The sequence below is a fragment of the Ranitomeya imitator genome, chromosome 2 (assembly GCF_032444005.1).
Source record: "Ranitomeya imitator isolate aRanImi1 chromosome 2, aRanImi1.pri, whole genome shotgun sequence".
In the NCBI taxonomy this organism is placed as follows: domain Eukaryota; kingdom Metazoa; phylum Chordata; class Amphibia; order Anura; family Dendrobatidae; genus Ranitomeya; species Ranitomeya imitator.
In genome coordinates, this window is record NC_091283.1 from 383,518,589 (window position 1) to 383,528,702 (window position 10,114).

The 10,114-nt window shown below is 40.1% G+C and overlaps 1 protein-coding gene across 1 annotated transcript; it reads right to left on the reverse strand.

The window, feature by feature from the left end:
- Nucleotides 1-592: 592 nt before the first annotated feature.
- LOC138666637 (oocyte zinc finger protein XlCOF8.4-like) lies at nucleotides 593-9,676 on the reverse strand. Its single transcript, XM_069754832.1, has 5 exons — nucleotides 9,339-9,676; nucleotides 9,133-9,256; nucleotides 8,952-9,049; nucleotides 7,590-7,680; nucleotides 593-1,575 (listed from the first exon to the last, which is right to left on the reverse strand). The coding sequence occupies exons 1-5, from the start codon at nucleotides 9,591-9,593 to the stop codon at nucleotides 731-733; spliced, it is 1,413 nt and encodes a 470-aa protein (XP_069610933.1). The 5' UTR covers nucleotides 9,594-9,676; the 3' UTR covers nucleotides 593-730.
- Nucleotides 9,677-10,114: the final 438 nt, after the last annotated feature.

Here is a 10,114-nt window from a genome sequence, read left to right on the forward strand (position 1 = left end):
TTGCTGCACTGAAAGTAAAGCGGCCGAATAATATTGCACGCCCCACTTTTCAGTTTTTGAATTTCCACAAAAATTGAAAATAACCAATACATTTTGTTCAACTTCAATTGTTCAATTGTGTTCCACTTGTTGTTGATTCTTCACCAAAAATTTACATTTGGTATCTTTATGTTTGAAACATGATATGTGGGAATAGGTTGAAAAGTTCCAGGGAGCTGAATTCTTTCGCAAGGCACTGTATGTACGATGGATGTTGCTAAGGGTTAATGATGATTGGTAAAAAGATTTAAAGAGAGTCTGTCATTAAGATGTATCCTCCAAAACTTTAGATATCTGTATATAGGACTTTCAAAGCTACATATCACTACCTTTACATCTTCTATCTGTTGCTGCATTCCGTTTTCGCTCACGAGACTTTAAGTGCACTCATCATGGCAGACCACTTAAGGATCCTCTCTCTTCTGACTTCCTTGTGTGGTGCCTGACATTACACAGTGATCTATCAATCAATCAAGAGGCATCCTTGTGGGACAGTGTCAGGGTGAAATTGGCTAAAAAAAAAACCACTGGAATCTCCACCGGGTAATATCAGGATGCCAGGAGCTCTGCTTTAACACATCTGATAAGACCAACAGCATAGCCAAACCACATTGCATACATTTCATAAAAATTAGTTATCGCTATTTCCAATATTCTTTGCAAACTGTAACTGTTGTATTTTTTTCCTTTATCAACACAAAAATGGCTTCTCCACTGTGTGAATTCTCTGATGTGTGATAACATGTGATTTTTCTGTAAAACATTTCCCACATTCTGAACATGAATATGGCTTCTCCCCTGTATGTCTTTTCTGATGTGCAACAAGACTTGATTTCTTTGTGAAATATTTCCCACATTCTGAACATGAAAATGGTTTATTTCCCATGTGAGTTCTCTGATGGGCAGTAAGATTTGATTTCTCAATAAAACATTTTCCACATTTGGAACATGAAAATGGCTTTTCCCCTGTATGAATTCTCTCATGTATGACAAGATGTTTTCTCCGTGTAAAACATTTCCCACATTCTGAGCATGAAAATGGCTTCTCTCCTGTGTGATTTTTCTCATGTGTAACCATGGTTGATTTTTGTGTAAAACATTTCCCACATTCAGAACATGAAAATAACTTCTCTCCTGTGTGAATTCTCTGATGTCTATTAAGCGTTGATTTCACTGTAAAACATTTTCCACATTCTGAGCACAAAAATGGCTTCTCTCCTGTGTGAATTCTCTGATGTTTAGTAAGATCAGATTTCAAAGAACAACATTTCCCACATTCTGAACATGAATATGGATTCTTTTTTGTCTGTGCCTTTTGATGTTCATCATCCCTTCTGTTAGTTCTATGTTGCTTTCTAATATGTGATAAATTAGAAGATAGGAGAGTTTGAACAGTTGATAAATCTTTGTTGTGTAGAGATGAAGGCAATTCTGGGATGATGGTATGTTCTTCATATGTATCTGGTGTGATACCATAATCATCTGCTTTAAAATCGGAAAACATCAGATGTTCCTCTAATCTGCCAGAACAGTCATCTGTCAAGAATAAAAGTGAAATTATTATTTTTTAATTAAATGGCCTTGAAATTATATTAATAATTATAATACAGGCTGTTTCCTGGTTTACAAAGTAGATATGTTCTGTAGCTTTGTTCGTTAGCCAGATGTGAATGTAAGTTGGAACTGGGTAAGGAAAAAAAGTCACCTAATAGTCACCTCACCACTGACCACTCTAGCAGCTGTGCTGCTTGCCACCCAGTCCTCTTCTTTATACAGTTGGGCACACCACATCTCCGTACTTTTCAATATACCCTATGATTTATGACCACGTCTAGGTTCGGAGGTTACTGCGTGACACAAGTTTGCAACTGTATCGATAACGCGCAGTGACCTATGGACCTGGACACAGTCAGAAGTCTTGGAGATGCAACGTGTGATGGTGGAAAAAATTAGACTGGATGGCGAGGATTAGGGCAGCCAGAGAGATGATTTTTTTCTCCAACAAATACTCATCTCGCTGTCTAGTCATCTTTCCGTCATCAGGCACTTACTGCACTTCATAAGGTTGTGATGACACCATGACCATGAAGAAACACTCCAATCAAAATTTTTATCCTATTAATATATTACAATCATCATATTATATAGCACTGTGCATTAACAATTGCTCATTTTGCCCTTCTATGTAAATAATTCTTCTGTTTTCCATTAGGCTATGAAATCACATGATTAAAAACAGAGTTGATGAAAGCTTCTAAGCTCTTGAAACTGTAAGTCAATTTTCTCTGCACAAATCATGAGTCACTGCAAAAGTCCATGTTAGGAGGAGGAGGGAGCAGCTGGATCAGGAGTTGAGTGGAATAAGTCAAGCTAGGAAAAGACCCTTCCTGTTTCTACAATGAGCATGGAAAAGAGAATAATTAACTGAGTAGAAGGGCAAAGAGAACAATTGTAAGTATACAGTGCCATATAATATGATGACTGCAATATATTAAGAGAATGAAAATTTGAGCTCCATCATGGACACAGTCAGGAGTCCTGGTCTGTATTGAAGAGTGCACAATAGTGGAAAGAAGAGAACTGGACAGCGGTTGGAGAAGGTATAAATAATAATAAGGGACTATGAGTGCAAACATATAACCCTTAAAAGTATGTTTTAATTGAAAAACTCTAAAATCATACCAAAAGAATCCTTTCTGCACAAATGGTGATACACATACAAAAAAGTCAAACTATATGTTATAAGTGACTGTTTTGATAGGTCAAGTGAAAAAAGTCACAAGTACTCCAACAGAGTGCCATTACCTTTGTCTCCCCTTGAACACACCAAGATGGAGGTGAAGTGGTTAGAGGGCAATGGGGGAAGTGGACTAGATAAGCTCTGTGGATGAAGTCCCAGGTACCACCAAACACAGCCTAAGACGCCCTACGTGTCCGCTCACACATCCCTACCTACCAGGGGAGGTTGGCACCCTAAACTCAATATTTGGGGCCCCTGCTCCACGACGGCTGACCCTCACTTACCCTGTAGGCCCTGCACTATTGTGTCTACAGGGAGCCTATACTAGACAGTGAGCAACTAGACTAAAAGAGGGGAAAGGGATGTTGGATACCATGTAATAAAAAAAGGTAGATGTTACTTATCAATCTGATGCATTATGATGTTCAATGCTTCTATGCCTCTACCTCGAAGCGTTTCTCCTTTGGCGGTTCATTAGGAGGCTAAGGCTTATATATGAGAGGAAGAGATGATGGAGGATAATCAGAAGGCCATGGTGCTGTGAGGATCTTTTTGAACATCCAGTGTTTTTAACTAGAGGTCGTACTGAAGTCTGATGTTTGTAAGGTAGTGACTTCCTGTATAATATACATTTTATAACAATTCCAAAGAAATTGCAGTAAAATTCAATTATCAACTGATTAAGGCAGTGGTGAAAACAGTAAGGCTGGGGTCACACTGGCGACTTAAACGGACGAGTGCAATGCGATTAAAAATTGCATTGCACTCGAACCAATGTTAAATTATGGGGCAGCTCCCGGCAGCTGACTTTTTGTCGGCTGTTTTCCTCGGTCCGAGACAATCGCAGCATGCTGCGATTGTCACGGACACTCGGCCGACTCTCGGCTCACGAGAGCCTATGGGTGCGAATGAGCCAGCACACATCACTCGGATATCATCCAAGTGATGTGCGTTATAAGCGGACCCCAGCAATGGAGGAGATGGAGAAATTAGTTTCTACGCCTCCTCCACAGCTGTGCTCCGAGCCGCTCTGTGAGAGACGATCGGAGCACAGACGCATGACACTCGGCTCCTGCTCGCAGCAGAGCAGGAGCCGACGGTCATTAGCATATCGCATCCGATGCTCTCGCATCGGATGCAATACGCTAGTGTGACCCCAGCCTAAAAGTCAGAGCAGAGACTAATAAATTATGATTTTAATCCAGCAAGTTTGTGCACTTTTTATTTACTCTGCTTTGGAAGCCAACTACTGTATTACGGTACATACCATACATTATTTATATTTAGTAAAACATTCAGTGAAGACTAATAACGGTCAACCCCAAAATAATCCTCAAAACCGTCTTCCACATTCACTTTCCATATAACAAAAATAGGTTATACAAACAATGGAGAAAGTGTTTATGTAAAAATATATAAAAAAGCTTTATTAACCATTTAGATTAATATTGAAGTGCAGTCTAACGAAAACACAAAAGCAACTCTCTAACCACTTAAAAACATATAAAAGTAACACCCAGTTGAACTTCAAGCAGGAATTTCACATACTGTGCTCCAACAGCAACAAATGTGATTATCTCTGTAATGGAGCCAAGCAGCACAAAATGGACAAGAGCAGCAGAATCAGGGGAGCTCAGTGATTTTTACAAGCTAATTAACTCAAATATTTTGAACAAGTGACAGAGCCTCTTTAGGCTGGAATCACAGTAGCTTATGGCATCCTATGCCAGAGCATCGGATGCGATATGCTAATGACCCTATGCTCCAACTCTGCTGTGTATATCAGCTGAGTGTCATGCTACTATGCTACGATCCTCTCGCATGAGAAAATCACAGGAAAGGTGCGGAGGAGACTGAGAAAGTAATTTCTCCATCTCCTCTATTGCCTGACTCCCAGGTTTCCAGAACGCAATGTTAAAGCACCCTAAGGAGTGGACTCACTTTTGAGATATACTGTATGTGTAAAAAAAAACACTATATATCATTAGTAGATTGCATCACATACCTTTTGTTTCAGACATAGGGGTGGCACTTTTTACCGCTTCGGTCACAGTCAGGCATGGTCCTATTTAAAATTATTCACGCCCACCGCATTGTGATTGATTGCCGTGACTGACCTGTCATCACAGCAAGGGCCGCGAAAATCGCACACTTGCACACTGCCCATCAGCTCCCCGGGCATGTGCACGGAATCTGGGTTTAAGTTCCCAGCTGCTTTTCACATGAGCGCATGCGCCGTAGTCGCTGGGAGTCAGTGGCCACATGATAGTTAGTGAGCATGCACACTGCACACCACTGAGTTCCCGTCCGCCGCCATGGAGCATGCACACATGCGAAAAAAAGCAGGGGACGTACCCTCAGATTCAGTGCGCAAGCGTGGGATTTCTGAGGTCGTTGCCGTGATTTCAGACCAGTCACACAATGTTAGTGATGCACACTAAGGGCAGTTTTAAACACAAAAAGGACATGCCAGGTTCCCTTTAAGTCATTCATTGTGCTGTAAAAATGACCTGGCAATATGATTCTCTAATTCAGTATGATGTCCACAATTTTATACTTTTGAAAGGTGTTTCTTTTCTTTTCATTTAAGAGGTAAAAAATGTAAGAACTTTGCAAAAAATTAAAAAAAACTAACTGTACCATGATTTTATTGTTCCATCAATGGACCTCTCCGAGAGCATGGTTTGGTGAGCTAGTAATGTTATTGGTAATATTTTGGCTTAGACACTCTTTATTGCATTTTCGCAGGATTTCATTTTTTTCTGCTTTATTGCTTTTACTATTTAGGTTAAATCATTTTTGTAGTTTGAAAGATCAGACTTTTATGGATGGGGCAATAACACAAATGTTTTTTTCTTTATTTTTAAAGGGATGCTATCTTAAAAAAAAGACTTATTATTTAAATCATGTACGTGTGTTATATGCATTATTTAAAAAAAAATATATATTTTTTTTAGAATACAATCTTTCAAAAAAAGAAAAGGAAAAAAAAAAAAAAATGGTAATCTTGCAATTTTCACATTGATACTTAACACTTTTTTTAGACTCATACTTCCTGTCCTTTCAGGAAGAGTTTTCAGTTGTCATCACAGACAGGATTACAATAACAGGTAACACCGCTACACACAGCTGATAGCACATGATCCACCAATCACAATAGGTGATGTCACAGCTGACCCAGCACCCCCTTCGTTCACAATAATTTGTGCACATGCTCAATACAAAAAATAGGTTCAGAATCTGACCGTTATAGCTATAAACATGTTATTTCCTAAAACACAGAACAGACCGAATGACCAATGTGAAAATTGTAAGATTAACATTTTTTATTTTTAATACAGATTGTGATTAGTGATGAGCGAATGTGCTCGGGTGCTATCCGAGTATCTTGGGCGTAAAACATGCACGTTCGCTCATCACTAATTGTGATATGAGAAAAAAAAACACTGAAAACAAATTTTAATAAAACCGATAGCTGATTTTATATACACTTTTTTAAATTGTGTTTTAGACCCTGTATGGTTTCAGCTCTCTGGTAGCCACTTGGATATGCACAGGCACAAGGTTTTTATAGAAAAAAAGCATAAAGTTTATTCATAAACTTTACTGCTCCAAAATTAAGACAGCTTTTCTCCAATACAAGTGAATAACGTAAACAGTCCTTTCTCCAGGCACAATGAATCAAAGTAAATGTAGCAGCAGCACCAGTCTCGGTATTCCAGGCAGTAAAAGTCCAAATATAATTAATTGCGTTCACAAGGACAAACACACCTCTCTCTATTCAGCTCCAAAATAAGTCCACTCTGCTGAGGTAACCCATATGCTGAAATTAGCCCTGTAAGCCCCTGGCTGGATTATGGGAACGACTTTTCCCATCCAGACTAAAGAGAGTCAAACTAAAGAGATTGTCAGCAGAGATTGACTGTTCAAACTAAGTTCTTCCGCTCAATGCTTCACAGCAGGGCCAATCATCTAAATACATCTTCCTATCCCACCTGCTTGTTTTCCTTCATTCTGCACCCCTTCTTCTTTGATTGCGAGCTCTGGCTTCATAGAGCCAGAGAAGGGAGGAGATAGATGGAAATAAAGCAGGTGGAAAAATGATTTAAATATTTGGCCCCGCCGTGAAACACTTTACAGGGTTTGAAAGGTCATTCTCTGCTGACAGTATCTTTACTTTGACTGGATTTTGGGTCCTGGATTTAGGAGCAACCAAAACAGTCTGGATGGGAAAGGTCGTTCCCATAATCCAGCCAGGGGCTTACAGGGCTAATTTCAGCATATGGGTTACCTCAGCAGAGTGGACTTATTTTGGAGCTGAATAGAGAGAGGTGTGTTTGTCTTATGAATGCAATTAATTCTATTTGGACTTTTACTGCCCGGAATACCGAGACAGGTGCTGACAGAGTACCTTTAAACTTTCTCAGTAACCTAGTACTACTTGTATAAACTTTACATTTCCGAGGCCAACCACCTCGGTGACACATATCTGCCATACAGGACCTTACCTCCTGCTTTCTTACACCTCCTTAACAAATATGAAATTGTGATAGCTTGTTTTGTACACTGCAAAACAACAGCATTGCAGTATATATAGAAAATGATTATCTCCTATGAAGCCTTGAAATTTTTTTTCTACATGGGAAAAAAGTACCATTTCAATTTGATGATTTAAACTTTTTCTATTTATGCATCAAATTTTTGGACAGTAAAATTCACATGAAAACTCTGGGTAACACACGGAAAAATCATCACATAATTATAGTAGCCAGTGACAGCGTAGAATCTGCTTTTAGTGGTCACTACTCACCTATGTGGTTATCTGTGGGAATCTCCTCTTTACACCTCTCATCATCCCTCACATATGTCTCTGTAGTATTAATATGGGGCAGATCTTCACCCTGAAACAATTATTGTAAAAGTCAGAGACAGAAGAGAAGTCATGTGAAATTGTCATGATGACAGCAGTAATTATCACATAGCTGCAGGTCTCCTGCAAATTTCCAACCTGTCTTCTCCTAATTCTAACCAGTAGTCTCTATAACTGGTAAATTGTGAGAATATCCAGACAACATCTAATGTCTATGATCAGCTTTATCCTGTCATCTCCACCAGATATAAAACATACTGTACACTGAATAGCCACATTACTACAGACACCCTAGTGTTAGAGATTCTATTAGGTAGTGAAACAGCTCTACAGGAATATTGGCCCATGTGGGCACAAAAGCTTTTTACTGTTGCAGCAAATTAAGTGGAGGTCCTGACTTGCTCTGAACAGCCCCTTTTACCTTGACCTGGACATGCTCTATAGCAGGGTTGAGCAATTAATTTTTCCAAGCGGGGGTGCACATGAGAGACTGACTGTTGTGGAGGGCAGAGCCATCCAGCTGAACTTAATTCTGCTCATTATTACTGTTTGATATCGATTTATATCACTTAGCATTGCGTAGAATTAAGTCTGCCGATTAGCTGTTCCTGTGAATACATAGGACTTATTGTAAGGTTTTCTTATACATATAATTTACCGCATCTGCTTTTTATGATGTTTATATAAAGCAATAAATCACACTGCTCCAGTTATTCAACCTTGATAAACAGCCCTGCCACACAGAATAATGTCCCCACACAGCCCCTTTACATAGTAGTAGGTCCTTACAACCCCCCACTCAGAATGTTTTCCCCATACAGTTGCCATTCAGAATGATGTCACCACAAAACGTCCTTACACAGTATTATGTCCTCACACAGCTCCCCTCTCAGAATGATATTCCCACTAAGTCCCCCATTTAGAATAATGTTGACACACAGTACATGGTATGTCCCCACACAGCCTCCCATTCAGAATGACTCAACACTGCCCCCACACATTGTATTAAGTCCCCACACAACCCCACTCAGAATGAAGTACCCACACAGCCCCATTGCATAGTATTATATCCTTCTTCACCTGAAGAATGATGTAAAAAAAATGCTCACCTCACAGCTTCCCTGAAGCTCAGGTTTGCGCAGTATACTGAGACATAGCTGGCGTGATGTAGTGAACTCATACTGTCTCTAATAAATTGTCCATTCAGTGTATAATACTGGTGGATAAAAAAACTGAACACAAGATCTTCACAGCCGTCTACACATCATAGGAAAGATTTCATGACAACGTCTCTGCATCTACCTGATGATCCTGAGGAACATTGGGATCTTCTTGTTTGCAGTTCTGTGGAAGAAGAGGACGGGAACATCTCTCTGGTGTTGTCCTCTTACTGGATAGAACTAGAAGAAACACATACGGGGACTGAATTCATTCTTTACATACAGATAATTATAGGCCATGTGTATTTAGTCCTGTCTATTACCTGGTGATGTGAGGGGCTGGGGAACCTCCATCATGATGTCCTTGTACAGATCTTTGTGTCCTTCTAAATACTCCCACTCCTCTATGGAAAAATAGATGGCGACATCCTGACACCTTATAGGAACCTGACACATACAATAATACCGTCATCCCCCGATCCCTCCATAGCATTACTGTATAATGTCCCAGCATTCCCAGCAGTATCACCTCTCCTGTCAGCTGCTCAATCATCTTGTAGGTGAGTTCTAGGATCTTCTGGTCATTGAGGTCCTCATGTATCAGGGGGTGAGGTGGAGGCCCCGTGATTGTACTCCGGAGTCTTCCCCATCCTTCAGACACAGGGGTCTGACAGCGCTCACTAGAGGTCTTCTTCACTACTGTGTAATCCTGGTTATGGAGAGACACATTACTAAATCTCATTGTAGACATTTCCAGAGTCCTCACCTCTACAGTTTTGTCCATTAGGGATGAGCGAGCACTAAAATGCACGTTTCTTAAACCAAGCAATTCCTAATGTTCATATGCTCGTTTCAAGTAACGGAGTATAATGAAAGTGAATGAGAAATCTGAGCATTTTTTTTGTAGACCTTACAAGGAGGTCTGGGTGGCAGTGAAAATGTTGAAATGGATGGAAAAAGTGCTGAGTGGAAGGAGAACAGCATGGGGAAAACCCCTGGAAGCATCTCTGACTCCTAGATCACTGCTGAGAACAATGCTGTCACAATTTTACTCCACTTTAAGGACTGACAGTAAAATATTCAAAATTGACGAGAGAGAGAGAGAATTTTCCCATGCCAGAATCAAAAACAAAGCTTCTGGGCATGCTCAATGTGTAAAAAACGGATTCGGTAGCCGGAAACGTTCATTCACTTATCCGTTCCATGCGTTTATTGCCGGAAACGTCCCTTCAGGCTTTTTCTCCGCACAGAAAAAACGTTGCAGTGAACGTTTTTTGTGTCCGGCAAAAAAGCCTGAAGGGACGG

Excerpts from the sequence above, each read along its gene's own strand:
- LOC138666637 (XM_069754832.1), bottom strand. The coding sequence starts at position 9,593 with ATGGACAAAACTGTAGAGGTGAGGACTCTGGAAATGTCTACAATGAGA. Across the intron at positions 9,050-9,132 it reads CCAGCCCCTCACATCACCAG|TTCTATCCAGTAAGAGGACA; the intron begins GTAATAGACAGG and ends TGTTTCTTCTAG. Across the intron at positions 7,681-8,951 it reads ATGTTCCTCAGGATCATCAG|GGTGAAGATCTGCCCCATAT; the intron begins GTAGATGCAGAG and ends TAATTGTTTCAG.